Source organism: Pygoscelis adeliae, unplaced genomic scaffold, assembly GCF_000699105.1.
Source record: "Pygoscelis adeliae isolate BGI_AS28 unplaced genomic scaffold, ASM69910v1 Scaffold140, whole genome shotgun sequence".
Lineage (NCBI taxonomy): Eukaryota > Metazoa > Chordata > Aves > Sphenisciformes > Spheniscidae > Pygoscelis > Pygoscelis adeliae.
This window is the reverse complement of record NW_008824044.1, coordinates 131,743-151,182: the sequence shown is the minus strand read 5'-3', so window position 1 is coordinate 151,182 and position 19,440 is coordinate 131,743. Positions and strand designations below refer to the sequence as shown.

Genomic DNA, 19,440 nt, shown 5'->3' with positions numbered 1-19,440 from the left:
CTACTTTTGTATCTCTTTACTTTGTTTGAAACTTGACACACACCCACACCCCCCCCCTTTAAAAACAGGGATTGAAACTGTTCCTTTCTGCATTGGGTCACAGTTATCTTCTAGAATAGTATTGTTTATCCTTGATTCAGGAAAAAATAATCATCAAATCAACTTTTCATGCTTTGCTATGTTCAACAATTGAAAATAGCTTTACAAGTTTTAAAACTGAAGAGAAATGTCCAGAAAAGTGAGAGATTTTGTCTAACAACAATAAAAGGAAAAGGGGAAAAAAGTGTTTGCCTCTATAGTACTGAAAGAAAGAAATCTGATTGCCCATGTTACAAAAAAAAAATTATTTTTAATGCATTCCTTTTTTTTTTCTTTTTTTCCTCTTAGAGTATGAAGATGGTGATTTGTCATCCTGGATAAATAGAGAAAGATTTCAAGGTTATCTTAACGTAGATGGCTTTACACTGTATGAACTTGGAGATACAGGTGAGATGCTGCTACCACTAAACTCTTTGGCATCTCTTGTACTTAACACTAAGAAAAATTAAAGAGCACTAAGAATGTGTTTTTTAAACTTCAAAAATTAATTAATCTCAAAGTTAGAGTTGATAGTGCCAATCTTTTTTTGGTGTTGGTGAGACCTGTTCTATTGACTAGAGGCTTCATCCAAAGCCTACACCACTCCTTTCCTCAACATAAAAATTAGTATGTCTAATCCTGTAGTATTCACAAAAAATTAGTAGTACTTTTAATTTAAGAGTGGCTTAGGTTTTGCATGAATTACATATTAACTCTTGGGATACCTACAGGGAATTTTATGACTGGATTTAGATGTATCAAGTATGGATGGGTTTAGATATGTCCTACATCTAATGGATTCAGATATCTTTAAAGTAGGTATGGTAAGGAAGGGAGGAGAGCATGTACCAAAGTGGACCTGTCCTGGAATACTTTAGCTTTTCTCTACTAAAATTTTTTGCAAGCCAAATGAAAACTTTGCAACCAAGTGACTTCTGGAATAGGCAAATGACTTGTACTGCTCTTAAGGTATAAATACTCTGAAGTAGCAGAAGAAATGCTGTAAGTGTTGATTTTTCCATGCCAGGATACCTTATAATCTACATTCCATTTCAAAAGAAAGGAGTTTATATTCAATGCAACATTGAGTTCTTTCAGGTTTTAAAGATTATGAAACGTCTAGGTTCTTACATGTTTGTGAAACTAATATTGTTACATCTACATTTAAAAGGTTATTTACAGAAATGCTGTTACAAATTATTTAAATGTAGCATACTTCTTCCTTGTTACATTTTGGTCTAACAATTCCTCAAATGATAAAAAAAAATTATGACTTTATTAATACAATGGAGAAGCCATCATTTATTTTTAAGAGCTTTATGTATAAATACACAGTACCTGGAATTTATCTACGTCTTCTTTTCCAGTCTAAAAAGTAGTTGTCTCTTAGTGTATTCACTAGGTAGTGTCTTAAGGTGTGGAAAGAAATGGGAAAAAGTGAGAACTGAGGTATGTAAGAAGTGGAGTGGGGGGAAGCTATTGCTATTTCACAAGAAAGCCTGGGAATGAATCATTGTTCTTGTCCTCAAAACTCTTCAGTATTACATGAACAAGAGTGAGTTTCTTTTTTTGAGGGGAATGCTTCCTGTGGCATAGAGATAGGTGAGCATTGAGCAATAGATTGGCTTGGGTGGGAGGGTTTTGAATGAGTCGTGGCATCTAGAGAGACTTAACAAACTGTTCTTCTGCACTCTGAGGCTTTGGTTAATCCAGCTGATGACTACACTGTTAACAGATCTGCTTTCCTAACAGGAAGCGCTTGATCTGGAGTACCTTTGGCCAGCTTTCTAAACGTATTTTGATCTGGTTCCCCTTAGGAGGCACTTTTTTTTCCTTTTAATCAGAAAAACTTCACAAAGTGAATCCTGAAAAGATCAGTATATTCTGGTGTTTGGTCTTCAAACTCCTCTGACAGAGGTCTGTGTTTTTCTGATGTAATGAATTTTGGGCTCTGCCAGTAAATTTTCCATGTTTTTTTCTGTAAGGATAATACTCCAAATTTTCAATAGTGTGAAAAATAGTCGTTACTGAATCCATACAATTGTGATTCAATCAGTTAGAATCAGCTTGTAATTGCCATTATATAATAAAGGTTTCCATAGCCTCATATTTAGGTATATGCAACTATGCAGCTTGAGTAGGGAATTAATTTTTATCTGTTTTTCCCCTTTTAACTTCTTTCTATAGGTAGGCATTTCATAGAATGCTAGTGGTGTGACATTAAGCCACATCTTATTTTATTTTCAGTAGCTTTAAGAAAATCACAGTTTGGTCAGCTAGAAGAGGCTATTTGGCATCGACGTTAGTTTAAACTTAAAACTAATTCCTGTCCCTGGAAAGTATCTGATCTTCTAGGTTGGAGTATTTTCCATCTGAGAACGTGTGTTTCTTTTTAAATGGTTTCAAGTATTTTATTCCTTATTTTAGGAAAACTTGTGGCTATTGCAGTCATTGATGATAAAAACTCTTCAGTGGAACATACCAGGTACAGAATTGAGTATTGGTGACACTATGGGAGAAATGTGCTGGTATGACATAGAGAACTTTTGAAGTTTCTTAAATATTAAGAAATGCTAACTTGTGGATGTTCTCTAATTTATGACTTCAGCCTACTGAATTTACTTAATTTATGGCTCTGTTGAAGCACATGTGAATTCAATGAGATTATGGGAGTTCCTGCATCACTCTTCTGCCATTTGTTAATGAGATCACAGGAGCAAACAGTGATCACGTAGCTTTTTAAAGCTATTGTGTCACCTTTTAAACATAGACGAGAATACTTGAGTTCAGATGACTTTGTTTAAACTTACTAAGTTTATCTCAAATGACTGTTCTTCAGCTCAGTTGCATTAAAAATGAATTTAGTGATGCTTATATATTAGTTGTCTGTGGAACTTATATTAAGAAGGGGTGTTTTCAGTTGGGTTGGAGTTTGCTGAAGAGACTGAGTGGAACAAGACCTTCCACTGTCCTCTTCTGATTGCATACATAATTAGACTACGAAAATATTGTTCAAGTACTGTGTATGCTATTTTCTTTGGATTTTCTTCAGAGTCACAGTGCTGCATCTTCAGAAGGCAGTAGATGGAGTGAAGCAGCCTGACTGTCTGTGTTTTTCTCGTGTTGAGACAATGTGGTAGATAACCTTTCAAACCTTAGAAACCAAGCAAGATGAACGAGGTGTTTTTTGTTAATGGAATAGGGAATCCTTATTGCTGATGAGGTACTATTTGCTGCTTACTGGGGAAATCTCCATGGTTATTGTTTGTTATTTTGACAGAGTATATCCTGAATTATCAATGTCACTTTTTTTTTTTCCCTCCAGACTAAAATCTATTATTCAGGAAGTTGCTAGAGATTATCGGGATCACTTTCACAGGTAGGGACACATTGTACGATGATATCTTAAATGAACTTCTATATTAACCTTTCTAAGACAGCAGTCATTTCTACATGAAAAATGTTATAGTGCCTGCTTTTATATTCATATACTGATTTTTAATAAGACCATTCCATTAACTGTGTTTTGGGATGCTGACCGTCTTTTAGGTCGTCAATTTTCAAATTATGTTGCTGAGTGTGTGATCTCATCTTCAGTTATAGGAAAAATATTTAAGAAGGAACTTTTTGCTGAAACCCACTATTCTGTTTTCTTTTTCATCATTCTGTTGTTCACTGCTTCTTTTACAGGGATTTCCAGTTTGGCCATATGGATGGAAATGATTACATTAACAGTTTACTAATGGAGTAAGTAAATTCTTATTTGAATATTCTTTCTTCTCTTGTATTTGTTGCTAAGTATATTTAATTGAAAACAATCTTATGAAGAACTCCTGCCTTTCATAGGTTAAAAAAAAAAATTGCTGTCCTCAGAATTCAGCATGTAGCATAGTATCAGTTGTTCGTTAAATGAAACTGCATAATTTAATGTTGGAAGTTTGGTTTACTGATAATGCTGATTGACAAAGCTTATCTTTTATGTGTACTTTGTTAAATTAATTACTCTATTAGAACTGTGGTGGTTTTTTTTTTCCTTTGTTAATTTACAGGACACTAGACAAATTAAAAGTTATGTCAATTTGTAAGAGGAAATGTAAATAATGGTTATGCATTATCTGTGTTTTCTACTTCTGAAGAGGCACATTTCGTTCTTGAAGCATTTTTAAGGCATGCATAGAAATATGCTTCTGCAGAGAAGAAGCATAAAATGCATGGAAGATGCTGTCTGCACTTGATATGTACATGGTACATTTTGAAATACATAAGTAGCTTAACAAGATGCATGACATTTGCCCTTATTATGATCCTTGTCTAAAAATGCAGTAATTAGAGAGTTAAGTTGCTTGGCATTTACAGTTGACTACTTGTTCTCCTCTGGCATTTTGAGTGAAAGAAGGGAAAAACAGGGGTCAATACACCAGCTCTGTAAGTTTTCCAAACCCTTTTCTTGGGGATCAAAGCATGTGTTCATGCCCCTGAAGGTTCTAGGAGCTTCATGGGGACTCATGAGGCACAAAGTCTGTATTTCTGTGGAATGTCTGTAGATTAACACCTGAATACAATTAATTTAAAAACAGCTGTGTCTCAATTGAAGTTAAGTAATGTGAGTTATCTAGTGCTTTATAGTTGCCAAAAGCGAGACCTTCTTCACTTCATTAATTGCTTCTCCTGTGCAGGCTCTTATGTCTGACTGTCTGCTGAGCTGTTTTATCCTGTTTATCTGGCAGAAAAGTATTTGCTTTTTTGGATAGGCGAATAGGGGAGTTACTTTGCTGATCGAACAAAACCCTTAAACGTCTTCCCGTGTATTCTGCTGAGTACCAGAACTGATGTGCAAAGAAGCAGGGGAGGGAGATGAGGTCTGTGGGAGGAAGAAAATGAAGGGGAAGAAGACAGAACTGCCACTTACAGCAGTAGTGATGTAGTGGCAAGATCTGTTCAGCTGGATTGTTTAACTTAATCTGCAAAATGCCTGATTTTATAATTTGTAGTGAATGGGACATTGCTGTTAAAGTACTCACAGGCTTTTAATTGTTTTCTAAACAAAGTGTATACATTTCCAGCATAAGTGGAAAGCAGCAAAAGAATGCAGCAAAATATATTCAGTATTATAAGTACCTGCTCTTCATGTGGCTACTTGAATAATTCGAGTAAAACTGTATTGCAAGTGCTTCAGTTTTCCACTAGATGGCAGTAAGTGGAAATAGAGAAATTCTCCCTAATTGTGAGAAATCTATTGCAGAATACTTTTTTTAGTGTGCTAGATGCACATAGGAACAAATTCTGTTTCTTCACAAAGGACAAAATATTGTATGATTCGTGAGGATAGAAGTAATAGTCCCTGATAGAAGTATACTTATGAACTTGGCTTAAATTATAATGTCTACCAATGGAGTTATCTGTCTCTTCTGCAGTGGATGAATATGCTTTTGTTGGATTAAAAACGGTATAGTTAAAACTATGCACAAAAGAAGAAAACTGAAAGCAAAGATACATCTTTGTGTAAGCTAAGATATATAGCATCATTGGAATGTCAACTGTAGGTGTATGTAGAGTATTAATTCCTCAGCTCTTGGAAGAAACATATTAAACGTGGTTTTATAAATCTCTGTATAGCATATAAAATTTGTATATGAAGTTTGTCTTTCAGCTGCTCTACAACCAACTCCAAGAAACTCAGTTACCAGACTGTTAAACGTAATAGAAGCACTTTTTTTGGGGGGAGGGGGCAGATCTTTTCTGCATCCAAGTAATAAAATGTGTTCTGTTTTGGCTGGGATGAGGTGTTTTGGCAGAGTTTGATAACTTGTTACCAGGCACTTGCAAAAACACCTGACTTGGTTTGATTGCCTCCTACTTATATTTCTTGTTTGTTCCTAATAAATAGAGAATAAAAATGTCAAGGAAAAATTGTATGTAGAGAATCTTATGTTGCAGGTTGTCACTGTTGGCAAAGCTTTGTTGTTTGTTTGTTTTTGAAGTTCCTTTGAAAGGATGAAATTATTAGTTATCTCTGTAGTTGGCCTTACATTTTCTGAGGTGCCACCATGCTTTTAACTTGAGTACTGGGAATGTGGTCTGCACCTTAAGTCTTGAAGTATTTGGCTTTCTAGGAGTTTAGAAAATTTTCATGTATAAGTATTAAACTTGTTCACTTCTAGGTTTGGAATTGAATTTAAATTCAGAGAAACAAAACACCTAAAATGTGTGAGGAAAATTTAGAATAATTTCCATGACTTCAAAGAAAAACAGGAATCTTGAGTACATGCTAAACAACAGTTTCATGAAATAATTGATAGCCACAGTTAAGGCTGCAATCATCATCAATATTACATGGATTGCAAATGTGCATGGGTGGGGCAGTATTAGACAAGAGTGAAAATGTAGAAAAACAAGGTTTGCACTGTTTCTGCTGTGAAGGAAAGCCACCTAGTATTTAAATTCATTATTGATAGAGCTGTAGAAAACTGGCAGTACAGGAGATTTTTCACCTTACTTATTTAATGTATTTTAAATCTTTCTTGATGAACAATCTGGGGTTGTTTAGCCTGGAGAAAAAGAGGCTCAGGGGAGACCTTACTGCACTCTACAACTACCTGAAAGGAGGTTGTAGCGAGGTGGGTGTCGGTCTCTTCTCCCAAGTAACTAGTGATAGGACGAGAGGAAATGGCCTCAAGTTGTGCCAGGGGAGGTTTAGATTGGACATGAGGAAAAATTTCTTTACTGAAAGAGTGGTTAAACATTGGAACAGGCTGCCCAGGGAAGTGGTTGAGTCACCATCCCTGGAGGTATTTAAAAGACGTGTAGATGAGGCGCTTAGGGACATGGTTTAGTGGGCCTGGTGGTGTTGGGTTGATGGTTGGACTTGATGATCTTAGAGGTCTTTTCCAACCTTAATGATTCTATGATTCTATGTACGTATGCAGTATTAAATGTTCCTAAATCTGGTCTAATTTTGAATTTAGGGCTACTTTGAACAGTAGATTATACTGGTTTATCTCCGGAGTTAATTTCTAACCTTTTTTCTTTTTTTTTTTTCCTTTCTTTCTGATTCTGTTATACTAAACAATGCTTATGCACGTGAAGGTCAACTGCTGAGCAATGACTGTTTAAAAACTCAGTAACTCATTTGCCATATCTAAAAGAGGTGTAGAAAAACTTTGGTTGGTAGAAAAACTTTGGTTGGTATGGTTTATTCTTTTGACTTGACAGGTAGAAGTTGACGGATAGAGTTGATCAGTTGGACCATGGCTGTATGGGATTGAACTTTTGGATTATACTTTTGCCTTTGCGCACTAAAACACTTAATGAGTTGTGCTAATAGCACATTTCATATACAAGGCTACTATCTGTGATCTCTTACTAACTGGCAAGTCATAAGGTACCTGATTTGCAGTCACTATGGGTATGCAAAATGCAATCAGCTTCAATAGTGTCACTGACACAGATGTGAAGGAAAAAAGGTTAATGAGACACATGCTCGTACCATTCAGGTGATTCTCTTCCCCCTTCCCTCTTGCCTTTAAGGAACTGCTATAAGGAACACATGCAAAGTGAAGATTAATGGATACCCTTTTAAATTATGTAGGAATTATTTGAATTGCAGTGTTTTACACGGTAGTTCTTTAAATGTATAAACTATCTGTTTTATATTTCCAGTGACTTGACAATCCCTACTATTGTTGTATTGAATACCTCCAATCAGCAGTATTTTCTACCAGATAGGCACATTGAGAACACAGAAGACATGGTTCAGTTTATTAACGATATTTTGGATGGTACAGCTGAAGTAAGTCTTCGTTGTGACTTGGAATATGTTGTTTGGTGTTTATTTCCTTAAATGCTAAAGGGAAAAAAATTGTTTACTCTGATTGCTGTGTCACGTGTTTTATCTTCCTGTCCTGTCTGTCTTCCTGTCTTGGGTGCTGTCAGTGAATATGTGATTGTGAATTCTTGAGGTGTGCCATTGCTCGCTGTTCTGACTGCAGAACCTCTTGTGGAAAGCAAGCTTTTTTTTGCTTATAGTGTAATGTTAGCTGACTTCTCTTGATATTCCTTTTACTGGTGTCACTGGTAAATGGAGAGCTTTTTATTAATCTCCTGGTTTGCTTTAAATGCATTTGTTTAAAATTTTCTTTATAGTGCATAATTCAACTCTGCCCTGTCTTTTGGGTGGTAAATTAATAAATCCAATAGCTTGATGAATGATAGGTTCAGATTCAAAAGCCAGTTTTATACTTGCTTTGCATATTACAAACAGACACAAGCTTACCGTTCTCTCTCTTCTCTAAGACTGAAAATGAGCTGTCTTTCGTTAAAACAACAAAATTAAATCTGGAATTGATGACTTGGACAATTTTTTTAATGTTGGCAAAACAAACTCAGGTTTGCTTATTCCCTCAGTGTAAGTTGAACAGAAGGCTATGTTGCATGGATGAGGAAAGAGATCATGGATCAGAGCTTTCATTTGTGCTTATGGGGCAGGAAGGCTTTGCCACAAAGGGGGGCAGTGCTAACAAATCGTTTGGCTGCCTCCTGGGAGAAGCCGATGTTGGTTTAAGCCCCAATTCACTGTATATTGAATGCTTACTGTGTTAGCTCAATCCCACTTTATGTTATTGCAGCAGTTTTAGGTCATCGGGTGGTAATGACAAGTAATGCTGTAGATCCTTTCAGTCATATGGGGTACTTTGGTTTATTTAATCTGACAAATTGGTGTAGCAACATAATATAGGTGGATTTGCTTGCTGTTCATGACTTTACTGGCCATGCTTCCAGTTGTAAGGTGAGGGGTATTACTGTTAACCTATCTGGCCGTTCTTTGTTCTTCAATTCTCATTTTTGTAATGCTTTGTTAATTGCATTGAATTACGTTATCTACATCTGTTTGGCTCTATTTAAATATATCCTTCTGGTTGAAACAACAAATGAAACTGGTTTCTCTCTGTTTTTTAACTTTGAGGAAATTCATTTGTGATGCCTTGTGTTTTTTGCCATAGTGTCACTTAAGTCTTTCTACCTTTTGTTTGCAGTATTGCAGCTAGAATGATTAAAGATCTGTCTAAATTCACATCTCTTTATGTATGTGAGAGCGCTAATAAAAGACACAATACAGAATGTGACTTCATTTAAGCTAAATGGTGTCTATGGACATAAAATGCCACTACTTTGGCTACAGTCAGGCCCAAGAAATTGTGCAGCTGTTGAGGAATGATGGTCTTTAAAGCATGCTGGTAAACAAGTAACAGGATGCAGACTTTCTGAACCACAGTGAAATTTCTGAGAAGTATAACGTTCCCCCCCTTCCTTCCTTGGGAAGTGTTGGATTATTCACCTTGAGTTTCTTGCTATTTTCTGTAAGGCCCTATAGGTAGCCTTCTGTGAGTCTGTTTCACCTTTGTGGACTTTTGTAATTTGAGAGGTTTTGGTCAGGGTCAAGTGCTGATCAGTTGACCTCCAAAATGTAGGTTTTCTTCCCATTTGTTTCTCTGCCAACTCAAGACAGGTGAAAACTGGTCCTGTTCAACAGACAAATTGGCTTTGGATTCATGTGGTTATTTTGAAGACTAACAAATTAGGTGGCAATGTAGGTATAGTCTGTCATTGCTTGACACAAGTTTTCTTTATTACACTTTCATATTTTCTTGTTACTTAGTCCTTAGATTTTTCTAACTGCTTCTGTCATAATCCATAAATAGATATGCATCAGCTGCAGGAAAGTTCAGAAAATCTCTGCACTTTTATAATTGTTACATCGGAACAGTTAGTAGCTTCTGTTTGTGTTCCTCTATGGTAAGAGAGTGGAGTGCCAATCCACTGTTAAATCTTGCACTGATTGTTTAAAACAATTGTGAGAGAATTTTTCATGAGACTTAAAATGTTTATCCTTTCTTGAGAAGCTGGAGCGTCTGGGCATCATGAGATGCACGAATAATTACTTTTCATTTCCTTCTAAAGGGACTTAAGATTGCAAGGTCTGAAGAATGAACTTTTGGAATCATAACTGAAAAGTGTCAGCAGTTTTGACATGGTTCCATTTGAAATTTCAGGCACAGGGTGGTGATGGACTTCTGCAACGAATCAAGAGAATAATCTATGATGCCAAGTCTACTGTAGTGGTAAGTCTTTTATTTTTCATTAACTTAGGTGGTGCCCTTGTCAATCAAGATGCAAATGTTTTCAGAGGGTTTAGAAATATTTTTATCTAAGTTTGTTTATATTATATGTCTTGTGTATATGTTACAGGTATATATACATTAGGTTTAAGCCAAATGAACTTCTTGATTAAAGTTTTTAATAATATTTTCCCGTGTGCTAAATATTCAACATAGATTAGTTTCTTCATTTTTCACTCCTCTTCTGTATTAGTCTGACATGTATTTTAAGGGATAGAACAGGGAGAATTCAAAATCTTTTCCTTGACCCTTTTGACATCCTTTGACTGAAATTGATAACACTTTCATGTTCTGAGAAATGTTATGGTTTCAGTCTAATTGGTTAGAGCATAAGGGGATTAAATACTACACTCGGTGTAGTTTTAGAGCAAATATTTTTATCATCTTTCTTATAGGTTAATTATGCTTAACAAAATTTTGTTGGGAAGATGTACGCAAATCCATTTCTTCACTTCTACACAAGCAAAAAAAACCTGTGCTGTGAATTTAAATTGAATTGTTTCTGAATGAGTGGCTTCCAAACTTCTGTGAATGTGCAACATTTAGCCATCAGTTTCTGAAACCAAAAGTCCTTCCTCCTGTGCCATTAAACGACTCTTCAATAGGAAGCTGTCTAATAACAACATTTCTGCAGATCCCTTATTACTCAAACTAATTTTCGAGAATAAGACACAAATAAGAGATGAAACTGGTTGCTTCAAAGTGTTATTTTAACGCTGTTAGAACAATTGTTTCTCAAGCTTCAAACAGTGAATAGGATATACGGTTGGCATGTTAATATTAACTGTCCCAATGCAACATTATAATATTTGAACTTTGAAGTCTTAACAGTTCCTACTGTAAGTTCATTAAAAAAAATGAGGACTCGTCCTTTCTGGGGGAAAAGAAAAACAAACAAACAAAAAAAAACCAAAAAACCAACTGACTCTGTAAATACAGAGAAGTAATGCAGTAATTTTGTATGTTCACTGAAGGTGTTTTTTACTTCAAATTTGTGTTTCAACAGTCTGTGTTCAAGAGTTCACCACTTCTGGGATGCTTTCTCTTTGGGTTGCCCCTTGGGGTCATCAGCATTATGTGTTACGGAATCTGCACAGCTGATACAGATGGAGGGGTAGATGAACATGAGGCAGCTAAAAAGGAAAACAGTGATCGAGAGCTCACGGACGAAGGCAGTGAGGAAGAACAAGAGGAGGAAAAGAACGGAAAATATACAGAACTTTCAGATGGAGAGCTTAAACAGAAAGATGTAATGGAAAAGAAAAAAGACTAACTTGTTTAGCAAAAGAATTCTCTAGAATTTCCAAATAGACTTATTTATTGAAGGTAGTCATTTATTGATGATCTTCATGAAAGAGGACCTTTTTGTCTGCATTATGGTAGTTTTGACTTGCATGTATTCAAATTTTCTCAGAAATTGACAGAAAAAAAAAAGGATGTTCTCTTAATTCTCTTTACTAGATTCGCAAAGAGCAATTTAAACAGAAGAAATTTGCAGGTACAATTCTACACCTTTTTTTAAGAGTTTTGAATTGTTCATTTCCAGAACAGTGAGATAAAGATAATGTTATTTGACCTTAGTGTATGTGATGAACTACTACTAATATAGCCCAGCTAAACTTTACTCTTTCATATAAAATTAAGGTTGAAAACTAAGAAAGATTAAGAGATCTGTAGTCTTTCAGAGCCTGATAGCTAAAGACAACTTAGAGTTTTCCAAGAAGTCACGTGTTCTACCTGTTGCACATTATTTTGGAAAAAAAACACCAAACTTTTCTATTTTCTCAAGTTAAATGTAAATTGTTAGGAATTGGAGGAGTGTTTTACCATGTAATAATATAATTATTGGCAGTCAAGAATGTTTACTTGCTATAGGATGTGGGAGTTATATGCTAAATTAAGTCTTTATTAGTGTTTTAGCAGCTAAAAATATTGGAAAACTACATTATAAACCTTTTAGAACATGATTGCCTGTTAAATTGTTTTGTATGAGTGCTTACACAAACTTATAGTTCAAATGATCTTTAAGTTTTCTGAATTCACAGTACAACTTGATAAAGAAAGACATAAATATAAACACCCTCTGACTACTTTGAATACCTCTCTAATGACAAGCTTTTTGAATGGTGTGAATGTGTTTTAGTGTTTAATTCAGATTGTTACGTATCTTTGAGGTAGTTGGTGTTGATACTTTTGTTTGAGACTGTTACCTACTCTGAAGGAGGGAATTAATAGAGCATAATAATAACATTCGTAGAGATTGGTCAATATAATGCATTTTTGTTACCTGTTTAATCACAAAAGTCACTTTTAATACAACCCCGTGACTGTGAAAAGGACTAATTTGTGTCCAGGGTTAAAATTTCCAAGGATAAGCTATAAAGCAGCCTTTGGCGTTGATGCCTTGGAAAGTACCACAGAAAAAAAACTTGCATTCTTCTTCCTCTTAGTATTCATGCTGGCTTTTTTTTCTTTTTGTTGGTTTTTTGTTTGTTAGTTGTTTTTTTTCAGGCTATATTACTGTATAACACAGGTTATAATGTCCTCCTTATAAGGCAGCTTGATCACATAAGAAATTACTATGCTATAGCACTAAATTAAGGAATTTTAAATAAAAAACATGGGTAAACTTAAATAGACAAGTTCTGTGTTTGAGTAAACCTCATGATGATATAAATCATAACCAGGGAAAATGTATTGCATCCTTTTTCCTTGTAGGAAAGAAACTTGTTTGTTCTGTTTAAGTAGCTTGGTAACAGCTGGCTTCGTGTTGCAGTGCAGAGTACAGTAAGTAGATGCCTGACTTCAAAGATTTTCGTTATCAAACAGTATAAACTATCTAAGGAGATTAGGAATTTTTTTTCAGAAAAATTCTATGTCTGATTTTGAGTCCAACCTTTTTCCTTTTGGGAGGAGAGGAAAAGAGTTCATAGAATACCAAGTAGCAGGTGTCTGATGTTTTTTTTCTTCCCCTTTTGTTTTCCCCTTTTTTCATTTTTTTGTCATTATAGCTAGTTGTACATAGTGACTTGAGTTTTCTTGCTTTTTGATTTTATTTTAATTTTTTGACAGAATCTTTGAGGTGTAGTTTTACCATATATTTGAGTGAGATGCTTAAAAATGTGTTTAGAAAGGGTTTTGTTTTTTTTTTAACATGGTGTAGAGCTCTTGAGTTGTTTTAAAAAAAAAAAAAAATCACTTAATGACAAGCCTGTACATTTCTTTGGACTTTTAACACAACTCAGTGCTGATAGTAAAAGATGTAGGACTATTAAGGCAGTAATATGTTTTCTTGATTTGTCTCTTAAGACTTCAAATACAGATCAGTTACATATTTGATTTTGGTTCAGGCTGGAAACCTGCAGCTTTTTATTTAATAAAAAAATGAAGTGGTCACTGGAACACTGCTATTCCTTCTATGGTGTGTAATAAAAAACCCCATAATTCTGAATTCTGCTGCACTGCTAAGAACTGTTTCAACTATGAGCCTTCATTTTTGTGGATATTTTTGTTTGTGTGTATAATCAGTAGTAGCCAAATATCTTGCTGAGAAATCTTGAGATATGGACCTGAATGTGATAAATACTGTGTAAGAAACAGATCACACTGGGATCTGTTTCTTAAAACTGTAACACTTAACTGCTAGAGTTAGGAGGAAAACGCATGTCTCGGTCACTTCTGAACTGTAATACCACTCAGATGTGTACTAAACTGTTGAAAATTAAACTTGAAATGTACTGCCATTTTCAACAAATCCTCTCCCAGCTATATTCAACAAGACACGGGGAGCAGAAAAGCATACAAGTCATATACTGGGTGTCAGAAGTGATGTTGAAATTAAGGGTTTTGCTGTGGTCATGCAAGTAATCTAGAATGCTGTCTGAGGGGGGGATCTGGCATTTTTTTTTTTTTCTTCAGTCTCTAAAGGTTTCTTAAAGCAACTTCACTGTAATAACTTTGAATTCACGAAATAATGCTGCTTTTTTAAGTCAAGTGTAAGCCGTCTGTTTTTCTGTAATAAAAACATTTAAAAGAGCTTGTTTCCTTTGCTTAATTTACTCTGTATTAAGCTTAGATATTACACATTGTCTAGGAGGCCATGTTTCCGGGGACACTTCTTGTAAGCGTACTTTAGGCCCCGAGTGACGCAGCACAGAAGTGCAGCTGGTAGCTTTTAAAAAGAAAAATGAGTTCGTCCTGTCTGATACCTTCTCGTCAATATTTTGAAAATACTCTTTAGGTGTAGGAGTTAGTCTTTACTTGTCTTTCGTTCAGTGAGCATCCCAGCGGTATAAAACAAATGCATTTCTGAAAAAGAAGTTTTAAAATACCAGTTCATTCCATTAGCACACTCTCAAATTCTTACAAGAGTTTCAGTAGCAAAGGGAACCTGAGGCAGACTGTTCTAGTATACATCTCCTTCTGGAAGAACTTGAGTAGCCTTGACACTTGGACGTGCACAACCTCTTACTGCTTCATTATTTACCTAGGCTGTTCTAATAGATACTGTCCACACTGTGGTGCACACTGCTTAAAGGATGGAAATGATTACATTCTGGTAGATCTGATGTGTTGAAGAAGGCACAGAAGTGCTTAATTTTCATGAAATATTTAAGTAAAAGGTTTAGCTTGCTCTGTTTTGGCCCAGAACTAATTTACCCTGTTCCTTTTTTGTCAGCATGCTTGAAGAAGTGGTTGTACTTGGAGGAGTGGGAGGGTGGAGAGTTGTTCCGATGACAGCCAAAACCTCAAGTCTGTGAGAAGGGTGCAAAACCAGAATGTACTTCCCTTAAGCTGTTAAAATCTCATGAGACTACAGATGTTTCAGGTATTATACTGTGACAGAATGGTACTGGCTCTCAAATCTTCTCAGGGAGCAAAGCAGCTTTCTGCTGTTCTGTTCTCATCGCTGAGTACATTGCTAACAGATTGAATCATATGAACCTGTTGCATGTTATATTGCTGTAACCGTCGAAGACAATTTTGAAAATATGGTGTTGAATGCTTTGTTGAACTCTTAACTTGCAAGGTTTTCGTAGTCTGCCTAGGCAGTGAACGCATTCCCAGAACAATGCTTTCTCTGATTCCTGAAATTTTAACCATTTTAAAGGATTACTGCTACTATCCTGTATATCAATTTACTGACATAAAGCACCATTTAGCAGCTGATGTGAACTCTGCTGTTGCTAGCAAACTTCCTTCTGCTTATACACCAAGGAGTATAGAAATGTTTGTGGTTGTTTAGCAAGGATAAATAGACTACAAGTATTTTACATAAAGCATTTTTGAATGGAGTACTGTGGTTTTTAACAATAAAACCTGAACGATCTAGAAGGTCCTTTGGAAAGGAGCAAGGAAACCTTTAAGATGATTACTAATGACAGGAATAGTATTGCTTTGTAGCTCAGTTTCTCCATAAGTTTAGATTGGAGAAGAGAGAAAACATCACTAAATGAGTGTATAACTTGACAAGTTATTTGCACTGAAAATGGTTTTGCTTTTCTGGTGTGTGCTTCTGTCACTTCAATTGCATCGCTTCTAGTACTCAGCAGCCCCTGTTGCAACATTGGCGTAGTCTTCAGCTGGGTTAATGACTGTCCTGACCAAAATGGTGGGTGGTTTTAGGCTGTCTTGAATTAAGAGATTGAAACTTTGGTAAGCACTAAGGCTGACACATGAAGGGGATGAAAATGCATAGACAGGAGAAATGGGAATAGGAGAAAGGAATGGAGAAGGGCCATGTATTCTCATATCTGTCTTATGTTTTGATATGGATGAGCTACATTTAACACACATGCATAGCTAGTGGGAGTTTAAGTCCTTCCAAAAGAAATCTTGTATCTCCATTTAGTTTACAGAGAGCCTTTGGCTGGATAAGTTTGCCTGACATAGAGCGAGTAGCATTACTACCCAATCAAGATTACTTATGGATGTTTTTGCTGTTTCTCAGCAAAAGAGAGAACTTGTAGTCTTAATGCTTTCAGGAATTAGAGATCTAATCAATAATGTAGGACTTGTATTTTCATCTTAAAGTAGTGTTTTTTGGTTTTGTTTTTTTTAATAATTTAAAAAAAAATATTGCAGCAGTTGCTGCAATTTCATTCTTTTTACCTGAATAGTAAATGTTGACTTAATCCAAAGCAGACAACATACTGTTCATAGACTGTAAAAAATTAAGTGACTTAATATTAAAAGAAAACAAAAAGACTTTGGGACTTAGGTACCTAAGTTTTTAATCCCCTTCCAAAGTATTTTTTTTCTTTTATCATTGAGTCATTTTAACTTAGAACTGACTGTCATTTTTTAGTTAATCTTTTTTTTTTTTCTTAGTATGCTTCTCTAAAAGAACTTGTCTGAATATCCTGACAGTACATTGTACATTAAAAACTGAAATGCAGACTGGTGTTTTGGATGGCCACTGGCTAATTTTGTTTATTTCCTCTTTGCTTTTGTAAAATATGTCTTTTTTTGATCTTACCTTTGTACATTGAGCCAGTTGAGCTGCTTCTACTTAACACTTCTTGCAGGATCACACAACTCACTAAATATATGCTGTTGTCCTCAGGTCTATGTTAAAATTTATTAGGTAACATTTTCTAAAAGCAGACTCTGAAGGAAAAAAAAAAAAAATACCACTTAGAAGCTATCAAAATGTCAGAGTGTTTTTGTAAGATATTTTTGGAGAGTCTTTTTGTCAACAAACATTTAAATCTTCAACTATCAGAAAAACTTTCCTGTCCTTAAACAGAACATTTGTTAGAACAGGAGGAATTATAGAAAAAAGGTGGTTCTATGGTAGACTGCATCTCAAGTAGGGGAAGGCATGTAGATGGTCTATAAAGTTTCTTGGAACAGAATTCCCCTTTGAAGTAAGAGATCTCCTTTTACATCAAGTGGAAGAAAGCTAAGGCTTCCTTCTTTTCAGTCACTATGAAAATTAAATTTGAGGGTATTTCCTGCAGAAGATAGGCGAAATAGTTGCTGGCCCAGACAAGTCCTTCACAATGCATTAGTTGCTCCTGAGCTGGAGAAAGAGATTAATTGCCTTCAGCAGATTTATCATCTAATAGCTGTGTCTGACTCTCAGTGGAGAAAATAATTCTAAATTATGCCGTGCCTTCATGCAAAACTATGCTTTATGCAAATAAAAAACACTTGAGAATTGAGTTAAACCTTGAGATCACAATACTATGGTGTATATGCTTCCCCTCTTTTCCCCCATCTTTCAAAAATATATACCTTTTTAAATAACAAATGCAGAAGGAATGTATATTTTTATTCTTCACGGCTCATTTATGAAATCCCAAAATGCTTCAGTCCCATCCCAAATGCCACAGGTTGCAAGAGATGATGCAATATATTGTGGTGTTAACTTTTTAAGATTTATCCTACTGTTAAGTAAGAAGTATCAAAAGGCTTTCAGAGTGGGTTGAAGGAGAGGAGGAAGTATTTTCTAAAAGGTAAACAGAAGTGTTGCTCTGTGTTGAGTGCCTCTGACAGACAGGTGTACCAGAATACGAAAAATACTCTTTGGAACGGATCTTTAAGCAGCTGGGAGCTTCTTGTATCACATTGTCATGATTTAAAATAGAAGGATTTCTAGCAGAGTGAGAGTAAGTAATACTTGATTTTTAGAACAGGGTTTAAATGCAGATATGAATCTTGACCTGAGCATAGCATACTTCTATTTTTACGCTTTGCATCATGTGTTGTTATAATTTCAGTGGTCTGTCTTCAAGAGGAAAGCTGTCAGGGCATTCATGTGAATCTGTGGTGGGTTTTAGTTTCCAGAGAGCACCTGGAATTCAAGCATAATGCAGAAGTGTGGGGTTCTTTCAGTGGGCCATAACTTTGTGTCAGCTCCAGTTGTCAAAAATCTAAATGCTAAGACATAGTAGAAATAAGACCTCGAGTTGCTCACTTCACTTTGCAAAGGCTCAAGCCATGGATGGAGAATTAATCAAACGTGGGCGTTGTGTGTTAGCTAACGGAGAACAATTATCTATGGCTTAAACAGTCCCAAGAAAGAAGTTACAAGCCTTCTTTTAGTTTTGTAAATAACGGTTGTGAGGTGGGAGGAATTTTCATACTGGCATCCTTAACTTGCATCCAAAAGGTGTGATCTTGGCTCGAAACATGCAGCAAGGCTTATAGGGGAACGGACTTCACAATGAGGGGTAAAGGCACGATGATCTTAAAGTAAGACTATTCCTTGTGTTAAGGTGCAATGTTTGTTATAAAGGAAGTGCATAATAAAATAATGAGGCTTGTAAGATTACCATTCAAATAATATGCTACTCTGTCATGCCAGTCTTCTGAAAAGAGTGTTGATAAGCCTGAGGTTATATCAGGATATGATGCACCGTATCGGTAAGAAAAAGTGAAAAATTTCCATAGCACTGGCAGTTCTTTTTACTTCTTCCCTTTAGAAGAAAAAAAGGCTCAGTGCAGACCCTTGGTGTGAACCAGCACGGCTGAGCTCCAACACCAGTTTCATTTCCTGCATCATTTCCCAAAAGCAGGAGCTCGACCGTACAGAGCAGTGTCTCTGGTGAGCAGTGGCTCTTGTAGCCTCTGTCGCACTAGCCCCAGTGGTTTTCAGAAAGAGTTGGCAGTTGGCCACAATGAGCATGAGCCGTAGCAGAGACTTCAGGAGCCTCAGCTTTGGACATGCAGGATGTGTGCTGCTGTGGATAGTTTTAATGACCATCTGAAGACACAGGGGAAGGGACTCTTTCTAAACACTTTAAAAATCATCATTGCATCACTGTGATGGTGTATCATAAGGTGAGGAAGAATACATGAGGTATAGAGGTAAGCAGACACAAAAGCCTGTGGGGTATTTCCTCTGCTCAGGCCCATGCACGCTCGTTTGAAGCTAGGACAAGGCCACTCCGTTTTGGGGACAGTGAGTTCACGATCATAGATGTAGGTTGGTCTGTGCCTGTTGGTCCTTGGGCAGTGAACTTGCCCTGTCATGTTTAAATTAGAGTGTAGACATGCCATGGGGCATTAAGTTCAATTTCTGGCCATCTTCCTTTGGCGTGGAGTACAGTTTTGGGCAAGTTACTTAGGCCATAGTTTCATTACACTGCAACATTAATGACAGTGCTGGCTTAAGGAGTTTCTATCCTCATGCGTTTGTATGCTGCCCTTCAAATTATGGCCACCACAAGCTGTTGGAAAA

General features: G+C 36.0%; 1 protein-coding gene across 1 annotated transcript in view; it reads left to right on the top strand.

Annotated features, from left to right (window-relative positions):
* TMX3 (thioredoxin-related transmembrane protein 3) overlaps positions 1–14,288 on the top strand; it is a 38,113-nt gene extending 23,825 nt beyond the window's left edge. Inside the window, exons 11-17 of the mRNA XM_009333493.1 lie at positions 388–486; positions 2,506–2,563; positions 3,404–3,457; positions 3,769–3,825; positions 7,738–7,867; positions 10,128–10,196; positions 11,260–14,288. Coding sequence (XP_009331768.1) covers positions 388–486; positions 2,506–2,563; positions 3,404–3,457; positions 3,769–3,825; positions 7,738–7,867; positions 10,128–10,196; positions 11,260–11,526 — 734 coding nt within the window. The 3' untranslated portion in view covers positions 11,527–14,288. The remainder of the gene's footprint in view (positions 1–387; positions 487–2,505; positions 2,564–3,403; positions 3,458–3,768; positions 3,826–7,737; positions 7,868–10,127; positions 10,197–11,259) is intronic.
* Positions 14,289–19,440: the final 5,152 nt, after the last annotated feature.